The following is a 17,269-nucleotide window of genomic DNA, read 5'->3' as shown; positions in this document are numbered from 1 at the left end:
CACATGTTACTATTCCTCCGCACTGCGAACAGAAAATATATCAGGATATTAAACAAGGGTGTTTCTACTCCGATGAAGCTTATAATAGCACACGAAGAGAATGGTGTGTTAATGCCTCATAAAACTGTTCCGAAAGAACTTTCTGAGTACACAGATGAAGAGAGTGAACGGATGAACCTAGATGACACTCTCCAACTTATCTTAGTTGAATCCCTAGATCCTGTCATGTACAATGCTGTTGTTAATTGTACGAATGCGAAGCAAATCTGGGATACGCTAGAGATCATCAATGAAGGCTCAGAAGAAGTCAGAGAGAACAAGAAAGAAATACCGATGGCTGAGTATGAACAGTTTGGTTCCAATCCCGGAGAAGGGATTTCAGATGTATTCATCAGACTTAATAATCTGATTAACAACTTAAATCTGAATGGGAAATACTACGACAATAAAGAGGTCAACATGAAGTTTCTCTTAACCCTTCCTGAACATCTGGAACACAGAATCACTGCAATCAAGGAAAGCAGAGATCTGAATAAGATATCTCTGAAAAGACTCTACGGAGTTCTGAAAACTTATGAACTGGAACAGGTTCAGACAAAGCAGAGATATGGATGGGGTAAAACACAGAACCACTCAAGAGCTCTAGTTGTTGAATCACCTAAACCGGAAGAAAAGAAGGATGTTGTTGTTCCTTCTAAAACCACTCAGGATTTTGTTGTACCTGAGATCGGTCAGACTGCTTCTTCCAGTGGTGATGATGAGTTCTATACAATGGAAGAGCTAGAACTGTTAGAAGATCAATCTCTATCACTGTTTGCTAAGAAGTTTGGAAACATGAGATTCCGGAAGAACCCTTCCTACAAATACAAACCTACTGCTAGTAAGTTTCAGAAGGGATGTTATTCATCTTCTACAAGCAAAGGAGGATACAAGACTGGGATGGTGGATCGAAGCAAGTTTAAATGTTTCAACTGTGATGAACCGGGACACTTTGCAACTGAGTGCAAGCAGCCCAAGGTTCAAGGAAAGAGAAAGGATTCTTACGACGAGCTGAAGCAGAAGTATGATGCATTACTAAGAAAGCATCAGGGTACTTCTGGAGGTCAAAGCTTCAAAAGCAAATCTTATCTGGCAGAAGGCAAAAGCTGGGATGATACAGATAGTGATGAAGAGGAGCAGCTAGGGAATATTGCTTTCATGGCTAATACTGCACCATCTTCACCTCCTCCTGCTGGAAGCTTTCAGGTAGAGCCTACATGCCCTAAACTGTTTATGCAATTAGGACTTGAAAGAGATGATGCTTTTAAAAAATTGAAAGCTGCCAATCTTAAAATTAGTCTTAGATAATCATGCTTATAAGATGAATGAGATGAACGTATTGAAACCTAAAATTGAACAACTGATTATGGATTTAGGTTTACAAGTTGCTAAAGTCAGAGTTCTAGAAAAAGGTGAGATTGCTTTAAGACTTCAGCTAGATGAAGAGAAAGTGAAATGTAAAGCCTTTAAGGATGCTTCCATTATAGTCAAAGAGCTTAATGATAAACAAGAGATCAAGAGAACTGTTGGAATAGGCTTTGACTATAACAAATCTGTAGGTAAGACTAGTAACATTACTCCCTTTAAGAAGAGTGCTGAGGAGAGAGGAATTCCTTTTGTTTTGAAAGATTCCCCTCATCCTTTGTTTAAATCATCAGTAGCTGAACCTCTTTTAGAAACTCCTGTTGTCATTAAATATGAAATCAAACAGGAAGACCTTAAAATGAAAGAGAGTAATGAGAAGAGAGATGAGATTCTGACAAACCTTAAACCAATCAGATTGAAAGGCAATGTTAGGTTGCCTAAAGCTGGTTTAGGTGTCAACTCAGAAAGAACCAAGTTCAACAAACCTAATAACTTTGTGAATAGTAAGAACAGAGACAATAGATGCCATTCTACTGAGAACTTTAAAACTGTTAATAATGTTAGAGTAGAATATGTTGATGTTCCTACTATTGTGACTGATATTCCTGTTGTTCCTGTATTTGATGCATGCCATAAATTTTGTGGTGTTGACAACTGTATGATTCGTGCTTTCAATACTATGTCTGCTTATTTTAAGAATCTGCATGCTAAAAATGAAAACACGTCACCAAGACAACACACAAACAAAAAATATGCTAAGGCTAAGACTGCTAGTCCTCCTCGTGTTAGGAAGGAGACTTATGTTCCAAAGCCTAAAACTAAGGTTTATAAGGCTGTTGTTAAGGAAGTAAGTTCAGTCAAGTCTGAACCAAGTATCAGTCCAAGAGGCTCTGTTGTTACACCTGATAGAAATCAGTTCTTTAAGTTTGCTGGACCCAATCAAGTGTGGGTCCCAAAGAATGTTTAATCAAGTTGTCTTTTGCAGGGTGCCAGTGGAGTTGTTCGAGTTGTTTGGGTGCTTGACAGTGGAGCGTCAAGGCACATGACTGGCAATAGATCCCTGCTGACTGAAGTGAGAGAGGCAACTGGACCTATAGTTACTTTTGCTGATAATAGCAAGGGTCGTACTGTTGGATATGGCATGTACAAAGTTGGAAGGATCATCATAGAAGAAATTGCACTAGTTGAAGTACTACAACATAATCTCCTTAGTGTCAGCCAGTTTTGTGACAAGGGTTATTATGTTCACTTTGAAAAGAAAATATGTATAATCAAACATACCAAGGATAAACGTCCTTCACTATGTGGCATCAGGGAAGGCAACATATTCGTAGCTGATTTATCTACTGGACCAGGAAATGAATATCACTCTTTTTATGCAAAAGCATCTTCTGAAGATAGTAAGTTATGGCATAAGAAACTCTCACACCTCAACTTCAAAACAATAAACTCTCTGGTCAAGAGAGATTTGGTGAGAGGTTTGCCTTCCCTGGAATTTACATCTGATGATCTCTGTGAAGCTTGTCAGAAAGGAAAAGCGAAGAGAGCATCTCACAAAAGCAAGACCATCAATAGTATCACTGAACCATTGCACCTGTTGCATATGGATTTATTTGGCCCAGTGAATATTACGTCAATTGATGGAGGAAGATATGCTTTGGTCATTGTGGATGACTTCTCAAAATTTACTTGGGTTTACTTCCTAGCTTCCAAGGATGAAACTCCCCTGACAGTATTTGATCATATCAAGCAAGTTGAATTGGAAAAGGGTGTTCCTGGAAAAGCTGTAAGATCATATAATGGAACCGAGTTCAAGAATCAAACCTTAATCAACTTTTACTCTGACAAGGGAATCAACAGACAGTACTCAGCACCAAGGACTCCACAATAGAATGGAGTCGTCGAAAGAAAGAATCGTACACTGATTGAAGCTGCTAGAACAATGATTGCTGAAGCAAAGCTTCCTCTGTACTTTTGGGCTGAAGCTGTGAGCACTGCCTGTTACACCCAGAATTGAACATTGATCAATAAGGATCACATGAAAACTCCCTTTCAACTATATAACAACAAGAAACTATATGTCAGACATCTTCATGTCTTTGGAGCTAAATGCTTTGTTCTTAAAGATGGTGAAGAGAATTTAAGTAAGTTTGAGCCAAAGGCATATGAAGCAAACTTTGTTGGTTATACCAAAATTGGTTATAGAGTTTTTGTGATTGACACTCTGTCAGTAAAAGTTAGTGTCAATGTTACATTTGATGACACTAAACTTCCAAGTCTACAATCTGCTGATCCATCTGAGTCTCTGAAGTTTGACAACTATCGAGATTCTGATTCAGATGATGATATGCCACCTGAGGTTGCAACAGGAGATGACAACAATGATGGTGATGATCCAGGCAATGGTGGAGGAAATGGTGGAAACACCGGAGATTCCACTAATGCTAGTGGTGGATCATCAAGTCAACCTGGCAACAACTCAGGGGGAGCTGGTGGATCAACTAGTCACACATTTCAGCTTAATGATAATACTGCTGAATCATCAAGGACACATCTTCCAAGGGAAAGGATTTGGAGCAGAGATCATCCCTTTCATTTAATTATTGGTGATCCTGATGCTGGTGTCAAGACTAGAAGTGCTACGACAAATGAATGCCTATTCTCAGGGTTTCTATCTCAACTAGAACCGAAGAAAATAGAAGAAGCACTTGCTGATCCTGATTGGGTTCTTGCCATGCAAGAAGAACTCAATCAATTTGAGAGACAAGAAGTCTGGGCCCTGGTTCCAAGACCAAAAAGGAAATCTACCATTGGAGCTAGATGGGTCTTCCGTAACAAGTTAGATGGTGATGGCATTGTTGTGAGAAACAAAGCCAGACTGGTCGCAAAAGGTTATTCACAAGAAGAGGGAATTGATTATGATGAAAGCTATGCCCCAGTTGCTCGTCTTGAAGCCATCAGATTATTTCTTGCATTTGCTGCACACTCCAACTTCAAGGTTTATCAAATGGATGTGAAAAGTGCATTTCTGAATGGAAAGCTAGAAGAAGAAGTATATCTGGAACAGCCCCCTGGCTTTGAAAATCCAGAGTTTGCTGATTTTGTATACTTCCTATTCAAAGCTGTCTATGGACTCAAGCAGTCACCAAGGACACGGTATGACACTCTCTCTGAGTTTTTAATTGAAAACAATTTTACTAGAGGTGTCATAGACAAAACTCTCTTTTACAAATTGCATGATAAGGATATGATATTTGTACAAATATATGTTGATGATATTATATTTGGTTCTACTAACGATAACTTGTGCAAGAGATTTGCTAAGTTGATGCAGAGTAACTATGAGATGAGTATGATGGGTGAGCTGTCCTACTTCCTTGGTCTTCAAGTAAGCCAAAAGGAAGATGGAATATTCATTTGCCAATCCAAGTATGTTAAAGATCTTCTTCGAAAGTACAATCCAGAAGACTCTTCACCGGCAAAGACACCCATGGCCAGTGCCACAAAGCTTGACCAGGATAAATCTGGTAAGAAAGTTGATATCACAAGCTATCGAGGTATGATTGGCTCTTTACTTTATCTTACTGCAAGTAGACCAGATATCATGTTTGCAACATGTTTGTGTGCTAGGTTCCAAACTGATCCTAAAGAATCACATCTTATAGCCGTAAAAAGAATCTTTAGATATCTTAAGAGTACACCTGGATTAGGTATTTGGTACCCTAAGAATACTGGTTTTAACTTAACCGGCTATACAGATTCTGATTATACAGGATGCAGGATTGATAGGAAGAGTACGTCTGGAAGCTGTCAATTTCTAGGACGTCGGTTGGTTTCCTGGTATAGCAAGAAGCAGCACTCCGTGTCTACTTCTACTGCTGAAGCTGAGTATATAGCTGCTGGTAGCTGCTGTGCTTAGATCTTGTGGATCAAGAATCAACTGAATGATTATGGTGTTGTAGTAAACAAAATTCCTATATTTTGTGATAATACAAGTGCCATAGCCATTTCCAACAATCCGGTTCAACATTCAAGAACCAAGCACATTGATATCAGGTATCATTTCATTCGAGAACATGTCATGAATGGAACAATGGTGTTACATTTTGTACCCATGACTGAGCAAATTGCTGACATCTTCACTAAACCACTGGATGAATCCACTTTCTCTAAGCTGGTTTGTGAGTTAGGGATGTTAAATATGACATAGTTCTCTTGAATATATTTTTCATATGCATTATATGTTTTTATATTTTTTGTGAATTTTCTGTGTAATTATATCTTTATTATTAGATTTTATATGATATTTTGTATATTATCTGATAATATTCTGAGTAGTTATGCATGCTTGTATATTAGTCTGTAATTTTCTAAGTGCTTAAATACTCCCCTGTAATATTTCTTAGGCAGTTAGATAATTATTTGTATTTATTTTGTACTTTCTAAAATTATTTAAGCATAAATATTTGAGTTTAAGTTAATTCATTTTATTGAATTAAAATTAAATTCATAAATATTTATATTTAATTAAAATTGGAAGTTACAAAATATTTGTGTAATATATAGTATTGTTTTTATTATAGATTTTTGATTTTAAATGAAAAATGTCTCACCTTTCAAAACAATCAAAAATCATATAAATATATTATATTATTTCTAACTTCAGCATGACATTTCGTTTGTCTTACTGTTATGTTTTGGCTCGGTAAGACATTGTTTTGTCTTATTGAACCGGTGTTAAGTTTCGATAAGACAACTTACAGTTTGTCTTGTTAACACTGCCACAAACAGTCTCGGTAAGACAATTGTAAATTGTCTTACCCGTATCTATTCTGCCCCGTGCACGACAATTAAGATTGTCTTATACACTTCTTCCTTGACAGTTCGGTAAGACAACTACGATTGTCTTACTAGTTTCTTCTACTCTCCCTTAAGACAAAATTGACAAGACAATATCATTGTCTTGCCCAACTTCGTCTTCTCCACTTCACCTCTGCATACACTCGATCACACATATACACACACGTTTTCAGTTCGGTTTTTCAAGTTTTATCTTCAAAAACTTGCTGTGTTTCTTTTCAAGCCACTACTGTTTGCTGGGTTTCGATTATTTCGAGCTTTTCTACCGAAACTCTACCCGTTTTTTTTGTGTGAATCCGTCTCGACTCGTGTTGTTCCTGCTCGAGTTTTGACCTGGAATTGAAGATTATACTCCGTTTGTGTTGTTTTTGTGAAGTTATTGGCTCCAATTTGTGCCGATCGCGTGATTACGAAATTTAGAGTTTCTAATCGATTTGGGGCTTTTCTAGTTAAGGGCGTGTTTGGCTGCTTGGATAAGTGTTGTGTGTTTGTAATTAAGGACACGTTTGGCTAAGCTTATTTGTTTACTTGGGGATTTAAAGCTAGGGGCGCGTTTGGATTGATTAGTGCCATTTACATTAATTAACTTTTAATTCGATTTTATTCAAATATTTCGAATTATTAATTAATTAATCAATTGTTAATTAATTATTAGTTGAAATTTGCGAGAAATTTGAGAATTAACATTTTATTTGAAAAATTCTCGCCTAATTCTTTTTAATTTTTAAAAAAAAATGGCCGGAGAATTTGTGATCGCTGAGACCAACTACTGTGCAAGCCTGAACCCTGATGACTGCTCTGATAGATTCAGGACTTGGGTCAGATTTCTTTCGAGATAATGTTTGGCCAATACTGCACTGACAGCAGATATTCCAATCCAAGTGCAACCGTTGTTCGACTTCTACTCAAATGCTGTCAACTCTACGACACTGGAAAACTACAAGCTGATAGGGGATCTACCTAACGGAAAGAGGATTGTCATCACTGTTGATGATGTGAACAGAATCCTGGGATTTCTAAGGGAAAATTTTGAGCAAGACCCTACAGATGATGAAATCAGACAATTCTTTCAGGATATTAACTATCAAGCTCAGATCTTTCTCCCTAAGATGTCAAAGGGATATCTGAAGGCTGAATGGGATGTTTTCTTCGACACCCTGGAGAAGGTGTTTGCTCCCACTAATCGAAAGAATTTTGGCAATATCTCTTCAATGCTACAAATCTTTGGATTCAGCATAGCTTATAACCGACAGATCAACTTTAGGAAGATTTTGCTCAGGGAGATCATAAGGAAAATGGGGTCTGTTACACAACGATCAATTCATCAGAATGAAAAAGTTGAATGCTTCTATCCAAGGTTTCTGATGTTATTTCTGAATGACAAGATGAATGAAGCTGATAGGAACATGTACGTCGATTCTCCTGTTGTTCCTATTCAGAGGACTTGTGCTAAGATTCAGACCAGGCTGGTAAACAAGAAAAAGCATGACAATGTGCCACTGGTAGTGACTCCTTTCATGTTAGAGCAATTCAGTGCTCCATTTCAGCTTGTTCAAGTTCCTGAACCTCTACAACAACAACAATATCAACCTCAACAACAACAACCGGCTCAACCAGACATCCCAGAAGAACATCACCAACAATCACCTCCACAAAACCTCCAACCACTTCAACTCCTTCAAGACTACCAATCCTCACATTACTCTCCCTACAACCCTCCGTACAACTCACCATATCAATCACCTCACCAATCATCATACAACTCTCCTCACCAATCTCAAAACCAATCCCCTCCACATTACAACTTCTTTCCAGATCAACAAGCATCCATCTTTCCCTCTCAGTCTGAACCAACACCTTCACCTACACATACACATAACATTCCCCAACCACAATCTACCTCTCAGCCCCTGCCTGCTGATTCTGCTATCAATCCAGAGCTACAGGACTTCAGGACTGACTTACAGGTAGCTCAGGTACTTTCTAATCTCACTGATACTTTTAATATTGATATTGCAGATTTTGATTGTGATATTGGATTTGATTTCCAGACTCCCAGCAATGAACCTGAAAACACCCAGGTTCATAACCAAGCTGACGTTTCCATTTCAACAACTGATTCTTCATCAAACACATCAACCAACACTACTTCAACACCAGTTGTTAGAAAGGTAGCCCGGAAACGGAGTGGGAGTGCAATTCTGAGAGATCCCGCAGCTCTGTCTCATAAGAAGCAAAGGGTGGCAGAACCAGAGACAACTGCAGCCGCATCCATTTCCTCCCAAAAGGATTTGGACACTGAAATGGTAAATATACAGTCTCTAGATTCATTCTCTCCACAGAATGCATTTATTGAAATTGGCCGTCCGACCGCGGTATCCTGTAAAGAGTCAAGCACTCAACTAGCACTCACGCTAGTAAACACTGAACCTTTGTCTTTTGATTCTTCACTTAGAGAGAGCACAGTTTTTCAAAACATGTCATATGAAAACTATTCTGATCACTCTTTCTTTTTGGATCAGGATCTACTTGGCAACCTGCAAGTACATCTGCCTTCACAGGCATCTGAAGGACAATTTGTTCCTTCACTTCCTACAGTTCCATCTCAGGGAACTATGGTTGTCTATACAGGTTCTGGTGACGGAGTGAAAAATACGAGTGAAATCAGGCAAACACTGAGCGAAACACATGCACGAGAGGATAGTGACAAATCTTTGAGTGTTCGTGAGGTGAGTGCACACATCAACACAGATCTGTTACAGGAACAAATGTCTGCTCTGAAAGCTGAAATTGAAAGGTTGAATGCTGAGAATGCTAGATTCAGAAGTGGAGAGCTGGTGACTCTACAGGAGAAAGTTACTGATACTTCTTTTACTTCTCTGAAAAAGGAATTGGATGATCATGTCAAGGGTATTCACTCAAGGATGGACAAGTTTGACAAAAACCAGGAGCTCTGTATGACAAAGCTTGACAACTTGGAGCAAACTCTGGCTCAAGTTGTTCAACACTTGAAGATTAATCCGTCTACATCTCAGTCTACTCCAGAGGATCCCTCAACTAAGGGGGAGAAGGATAAGGAAGATGAGGAAGACAAAGATGATCACAGCAATGCTGATGCTGCGGATAGGAGTAATAAGGATGGAGATGCTGATAGGAGTGATAAGGGTGGAGATGGAGAAAGTGCAAAAGATTCTTCAGCAGCTGACAGAAGTTATGACAAATCTAAAGACAAAATGCCTGAATCTGATAACATCTTCACTAATCAGGATTATGACAACATTCCTGAAGATGTTAATGATGATGATGCATTTGATGCTGCTTATTTTAAAGCTGAGGAAGAAGGTCGTTTCGAGGAAAGCTTTCTCTTCAATGAAGATCAGTCTGTGGACCCTGGGCACTTGGAAAGGGTCAGAATGTTTAAAGCTCAACATGAGGCTAGCAAAGCTAAGCTCAGGAATTACAGAAACTGGTGGATGAGAAGAGGACAACTGATGAGTTGGTCAAGCTGGAGAAACAGAAGCTATGGGATGCAAAGTGCAAGGAGAAGAGAGAAGATATCTCTAGAAAAGTTGGTGAAAGCTGGGATATTGCTAGACAAATCTTCTCTGGACCTCAAAGGGAACCTTTCAATGATGGTAAGTTCAAATCTTTCATCTATGACCTGAGAGAGGCTAACCCTAATGAGGATATGTTTATGCGTGCTCTTGCTCTCGAGTTAGAATATATAACTATTGGTGTCAAGAATCTTCTCAATGAATGGGAGATCATTATTTCTACTCAGAGAAATGGAACATTCAGAGTTTCAATTGGTCTATTCAAGTTTCCATCTCTAACTGAAATCTGGGTGATTCGTAACAAGATCAGACGCAGCTCAAATCTGAATGAACTCCTTCGTGACAGACTTTGGATAATGCTATTCATAACTGCCCACAAGTTGTCAAAAATCCTTACTGTGTTAAGTTCATTCATGAGAGCAAGTTTGGAACCTTCTACCTGGACTACAAACATCTTCTTAAGTATAATGTTAATCAGATGGTTCTTGTTTCAACTATTCTACGTACCAAGGGCTTCGCTACGAAAGCCAAAGCTGATGCTGATACTGAGATTGTGAACTACTGCACTAGAAGGAACATTCAACAATACTTCAGAAAGATGAAGTATATTAACCAATCTCAGCCAGCAGATTTCATCGAAGACCCTGTGGACATAGAAGTTCAATATCATCTTTCATTGGCTCGTGAAAGAAAGAAGCGTGGCGAATCCACTGCAGCTGAAGAGCCTACTCAGAATGAGCCTTCTACTCCAATCATTCACTGTTCAGATACTGAAGAAGGAGAAGTCACTCGTTCTGAGTGAATAGATTGATTAGGATATTTGTTAGATATGTTCAAGGAACATCCTTTTGTAATCTATTAACGATCATGGTTTAATGTTTAATGCAAAACCATAAACTTTTGCTATTTACATTCCAATGTTTAAATCTTTGTCTTATCTGTTAGTTGAGTTATCCTCTAGGAAATTTGCATGTTATGTTAACAAACAAATAGGGGGAGATTGAAAGGCATATGTTCAGCCTATTTGTATTTAAATAGGTACAACTCAACTCAGATAAGAAAACTCAGTAAATAGCAAGTCATCTGAATCCGTACGAAGAACGTCAAATGATTTATGGGAATTATATGTCAGATAAATTACAGGATGCTGCTGCACACCACTGAAAGAAGTTCATTAATATGTTCAAGCCTCAGTGCACAAATAATCTTTTGTGGCACGTCCAGGAGTTCAGAAGATATCAAGTTTCTATACTTTATTTTATCAGAAGATTCCATTTAATGAAGAAGTACTTACAAGACGAAGACTCGACGAACAAACCAATTTCTTATTGTTAATTTGACGAAAAATATTTGATTTAACTAGATACAGATGAACCAGACAGTACATCTGTGTATCAGTTATTCAAATTAAATATTTGAAGTCATTCAGAAGTGGTAGTTCGTTCGTTCGACAAATCAAGAAGAAGTTATTGAAGTTTAAAGAAGACGGGAAGCAGTTCTACTAAAGAATGGGTGATTAAATATTTAATAGATTATTATTTCACTTCACAAATAATTATATTAATTATGTAATTTATTTATTAAATTAATTCACTCTCGAATTAATTTAATTTATGAATTTATATGATTAACTTAATTAAGTGGATAATTTTCTATTTAATAAATATGTCAAATTACTTTTTTAATCACCTAAATCAACTCAGCAAGACAATCTAAGATTGTCTTGCCGAGTGGAAACTCCAACTGCCAAGGCATTGTTTGTCCTACCGAATTCAAAAGAAGACAAACAATACAATCTGCATTGTCTTACCCAAGGGAACAAACAGCATCTGCAAGACAATCAAAGATTGTCTTGCCGTATGTATCTAGTCTCCTGCAAGACAGCTCCAGTTTGTCTTACCGAAGTTTAGGGGTTGATTGCAAGACAATTTAAATTGTCTGCCCGAAGGACATTGCATCCTGCCAAGACAATTTAATTGTCCTGCCGATGGAATGATTTGTCTTGCCCCTTCTCAGAATTGTCTTGCCCCTTATATAAATTGTCTTACTGTTGTGTTTTGAGCTTGGAAGGCAATCTGAAATTGTCTTCCCTTGCCATACATTTGTCTTTCCCAAGCTATATTGTATTATCAACTTGTATTTGTCTTGTCTTTCAAATGTCTTACAAGTTCATATGGTTGCCTATATATATATGGCTTTCCATTCTTCATTTCAAGTGTTCATCACTTTGTAAATCAAAGCATTTGTAAAGCTTTCAAGTTGTTCGTAACTTGCTTGATCATTATATCCACAGTTTTCTATGCTTTGATAACCCGGTTGTTTTAATCACTAAATCTAGAATATACCCTGTCGAATTTATTCTACGAACTTTTAGTGGACATTAAAACTGAACCATATTAATTATATAACGACTTAAAACATTGTTATATTAATTAATTTTAATCTGATTAACAAGTCATATTCCAATCAGATTCACTTCCGCGATAATTTGGTATCGATTGTATTCAACCCCCCATTCTACAATCGCATCTGGACCTAACATCTAAGTACTTTGTGGAGAAAGATAGAGATCGGTCCTTGGAAGATGTTCAAGACACGTTCTACAAATGTTATAGACCGTTGATGCATGCTTCTCAGAGAACCACGTATCTTGTATCATTCAACAAGGCGTCATTATGGGGTTCATGCATTTGTAGAATGTATGACAATGTTGGCATACCATGCCGTCACATTATTGCCGTCTTGACGAAGAGGTGTGTGGCGGAACTATCGGAACATTTTGTGAAACGGCGTTGGACAAGGGACGCCAATAGAGTTGATGGCAAGTTGCCATATCACACGTCCGAATTTCAATCACCATCTCATGAAATGACTCCCACGGAAAGATTCAACCACATGACATTACTTACCATGGCGTTTAGTCATAGTTGCATGACATCGAAAGAGCGGTATGAGTATGCCGTTGGGGTTATTAATCGGGAAATAGAAATACTTGAGAGCATGCCCGTTGACGGGGTCGAAAATGAAGGAGGTGAATTAAATTCAAAAACAACCCAAGAAGGTGGTGAGAAATTGCATGAGAGTATCCTTGACCCCTTGGTGTCGAAAACAAAGGGACGGAAAAAAGAGCACTGCTTTAAAAGCCCCGTTGAGGAACTTACAAAAACAAAAAAAAATGCCGATATTGCAATATGTTGGGACATGATCTTAGGACGTGTCCCAAAAAAAAAGAAGATGATTTAAGAAAAGCTGAAACTGCCCAATTGTAATTGACATTTTAATTAAATTTCCCTTATGTTTTAGTTGTGGTTTATTTGTCCTTCATATGAGTTGGTGTAACTAACTTGTTCTTTGTTGGATTTGTAAGTGAAATGGCCGACGGTTCGGATAATGAGTCAGTGTCACACGTCAACAACTCAATCTCGGACTCGGAAGAAATGTGTGATTCACCTAGTTTTAGCTTCTTGGAGGACGCGATTCATGAGCTCTACGAACTTGCAGAAATGTACGAACCACCATCCCACTCGGAAGAAATGTGTGATTCACCTAGTTTTAGCTTCTTGAAGGAAGCAATTCATGAGCTGGACGAATTGGCACAGATGCACGAACCACCTCCCCAATTGGAGGAAGAAGACACCGAGTTGTACCCGCCTGAGGAAGCGGCCTACCGATCAAGAAATTGGATCGAAGCTTGTCAGTGGTGTGCAACCGATAACATGTTCGAAAGAGCGGCTTATAACTTGACCCCATATTTTGTACCTTTTCTGAACTTGGGTAAGGACTATCCCAACGGACCAAACAAAGTATCATTGTGGGATGGTGGTGATATTGTGACGTGTGATAGGATAGCCGACATTATGAAGTTGAGGCCTCGCCCGGGTTGCACCCGTGACCAAATGCGAATTGAATATGTCAAGGGGTGGGTGTCCAACCTTCGTGGTGATGATACGGAGAAATGGATAACGCGCAAAGAACCATGGAGCAAATTTCATCTCTACGATGGGTCTAATAGCATTCATGTCACACTATGGAATGATCACAATACGCATGCCAATGTGACCGAAGGTGTGCTCCGTGAAGGTTGTGTTGTTGTGCTGTATTGGGTGGCATGCTTCATTAGAGCCGATGCGACGCCCGGGCATTCCACACACTGACTATCGGGAGGCTTCTCCAACATTTTAGCAGTGTTTAGTTAGTTAGCTTCCCCGTACCTGATTAATGTTGATTTCAGGTTTTATATGTATTTTTCTGTAATCGCAACAAAATAGACACCGTTCGATGTATTATTGACATTGAAATGACAATATTATGTAGTAATTTCTTTCTTAGTGCTAACATTGTGAAAATGGTACGAGGTCTTAGGATTACTTCAATTATGGTGTTTCTAGTCTATTCTAATTTATTTATGATTTTTGAACGTGTCTATTCACGGCAATATGCATGCAAAGTTCACAAAATTGTTGAAAGTGGTCATTTTCTAAACAAATGGCAATAAGAAATGAAAAATTATTGTACAACTTTTAAAAGTCATAATGTGGTTAAGGGGTCCTAGAAGAGTATATATGAGCATGAAAGACAATAAGAGAGAGACAAAAAAAATAATGCCACTGGAATATCCGCGGTAAATAATCGCGGTCACTCCAGTCCATCCGCGGTTATTTACCGCGGATACTCTAGTGGCAACAGGTGAAATGTGCAGCTTGTTTCTACACATTCCCGCCTGTTTTTAACAGTGTCAAATAGTTCCAACTACATCAAAAACTGAATATACAGCATTCCAACAACAATTTCTCAAAAAAAAATTAACCAAATTTGCGAAGCCTTCAAATATGGCCCAAAACGTCAAAAATTCTCAAACATCCAAAAAATGACTATACTCCAAAAAATCTCAAATTTAATCACAACATAGAGGTTGACATTCCTAACAATATGCAATAAAGGGGCGGGGGAAACTCAAACGAGAAACACATAAACAAAAATTGAATGAAAGGGGTCGGGGGTGGACACGGTCGATAAACGACCGATATAATCAACAACCAAGATCTCATGAGATTGAAATAAAGTCAACTACATCGTTCAACTTGAATAAATAAAATGTAAATGTCATAAACTACGAAACTACGAGACTACGAAAATGTCATAAACTACGAGACTACGAAAATGTCATAAACTACATAAATGTCCTATTCCTTGGCTCCTTCTAGCCTTTGCCGCATAAGATGACTAGGGATTCGCATCGCTCTCCCTTTCTGAAGCTCTTTGGCAATCCTAAAGCGGAATAGGTCAACATCCGAAGTATCCCACGTCAAAGTGGAGAGGTCATAACCTTGCAAGGTGTAGTCCATGTACTTGCAGACGAAGACCCCGCAATCAAAATGATTTTGCTGCTTCGGCATTTCATCCCAAACATGAACTAGAGGGTCCTCTTGCGGGAACTTTTGACCCTTGGCAAGAAAACGAAGCATCCCTCCAAGTACACCGACCTACAAACAACAAAAACATGAAAACAAACATCAGAACAAAACCATCATGTATATTAGTAGAAGAGGAGTGAAGGATTTAGTACCATTGCTTCTTCTTCGTCTGGATATTCAGCCTTATCGTTCAACAGATCGAGAACCATGATAGCCCACTTCTTCACAGCAAAGACCATGAGAATCCAGTGATTGTTATTGACATTTGCGGGAACAAATATGTAGTCCACCTGGTTGATTGGTGGACCAATGCCACAACTTCCCCACTTCAAATAAAAGTGCTTCACCCTCTCCGTCATTTTTTTGTAGTCCAATTCTATGGCCAACGGGATGAAGAAGGGATCCATGAAGTAGTACGTAGGCTCCCTGCTGTGGATGCCCTCTGCAGCAATTGCTTCCTCACGATCACGTAACAGCCATTGCATCAAATTATCATATATATATATACAGAATTAAACAGAATTATACAAAGACAAATATAAATGAACGTACAACATTAAACAAAATTATACAAAGACAAATATAAATGAACGTACAACATGAACAGAAATTGTACCATGTATGTGTAGATGATCCGATCATCTAACCATCCACCGGAGGCCAGACTCTGCATTGAAATAGGGGCAAGCGTGAACATAAGATCATGTCTTATACCACCCTCGAGACCCACAGTCATATCCCTCCCCCATCCACAGTCTCTCCGGATAGTATCCATCTTCTTCTATGTCAGCCTTTTGCTAATCAGCCATTTCTGTTCCGCGGGGCGGCGAACAGTCATTTTCTTGGGCCTCGAAGAAGAAGGCTCTGTAAGGTCTGCAGAGATATGCTGAGACGGCTGTGTCATATCAACGACATCGTGTGAAAAGCTGTCTACAACTAACGGCCTCTTGGCAGAAGGAGAGAGATGGACATGCTCCAACGCCGGGGGCGTATATGCCGGGCCTCTAACCGGCTGCATGAATCGGCAGTACGGCTAAATAAATATAGGAGCAATCCTGCTAAACTCGTCATGATACTCTGGCGGTATGGTAGAGTCCATCCTCTGCAGGCATTCCAGACCCTTCTGGATCTGCATACAGTTTTATGAAATGCAATCAAAAAAGTGACAAAGCTTCATCTGTGTAGGGAGATAAAAGTACAAACTTGAATACAAATGAAATGGGAGATAAACTTACAAGCTGATAGGCCTGGAAGTTGTCAAACAACTCCCGCGTAGAGTACTTAGGCTGCGGCACTAGCTCTGGCTTCCCGACTCGCAATCGAGAAATGTCCGTGTACCAATGCATGTATCCGGTGTCATCCACTGAGTGAGAACGGTGAGCCACTACAACCTCAGGGTGCTCCACAAAACAGGACCACTCACCAATCTCCGCAAACCATATAGCACGCCAATCAATAGGATTCCAAGGCAGCTTAGGCTGCCTGTACTCTGTCATCGAAACTGGGGGAGGTGGGATGCCCTGTGGCAGTCCAAACTGTCTCAACACTCGCTCGGGATGCTGGTACTCCACAATGTCATAATATAGCAATGGTACCCTAACTAGGCCAGCAAAATGTGCCTCCCAATCCTCAGCAGAAATGTCATGATCCCCGTCTGAATCCTCCACTATCTCGTGAAAATGAGCATAGGGCGTCCAACTAACTATATCTCCGGCAACTCCATCAAACTCGCCTATGTAATGTGGCAAGCTATGATGAGGAGCCGCTGAACTATCCCGCCTCCCCCGTTTCCTCTTGCCGCCCACAATCCAACCCTCTCTGGTATCCTCCTCCACAGTCTCATCCAAAATATCATCCTCCTTTCCCTTCCCCTTACCCTTCCCCTTTCCCTCCTCCTCCTCCTTACCCTTCCCCGTCTTACCCTTCAACTCCTCCTTCCCTTTACCCTTCCCCATCCCCTCCTCCTTCCCCGTCTCCATCCCCGTCTTCCCCGTCTCCTTCCCCGTCTTCCCCTTTGTCCCCTTACCCTGGACCTCA

General features: G+C 39.4%; 1 protein-coding gene across 1 annotated transcript; it reads right to left on the bottom strand.

The window, feature by feature from the left end:
* Nucleotides 1-15,001: 15,001 nt before the first annotated feature.
* On the bottom strand, nucleotides 15,002-15,717 carry LOC108203271 (putative ubiquitin-like-specific protease 1B). Its single transcript, XM_064079011.1, has 2 exons — nucleotides 15,385-15,717; nucleotides 15,002-15,301 (listed from the first exon to the last, which is right to left on the bottom strand). The coding sequence occupies exons 1-2, from the start codon at nucleotides 15,715-15,717 to the stop codon at nucleotides 15,002-15,004; spliced, it is 633 nt and encodes a 210-aa protein (XP_063935081.1).
* Nucleotides 15,718-17,269: the final 1,552 nt, after the last annotated feature.

This window comes from Daucus carota, chromosome 1, assembly GCF_001625215.2.
Source record: "Daucus carota subsp. sativus chromosome 1, DH1 v3.0, whole genome shotgun sequence".
Classification (NCBI taxonomy): Eukaryota; Viridiplantae; Streptophyta; class Magnoliopsida; order Apiales; family Apiaceae; genus Daucus; species Daucus carota.
The sequence above is the reverse complement of the archived record's forward strand: the minus strand, read 5'-3'. Positions and strand labels throughout refer to the sequence as shown.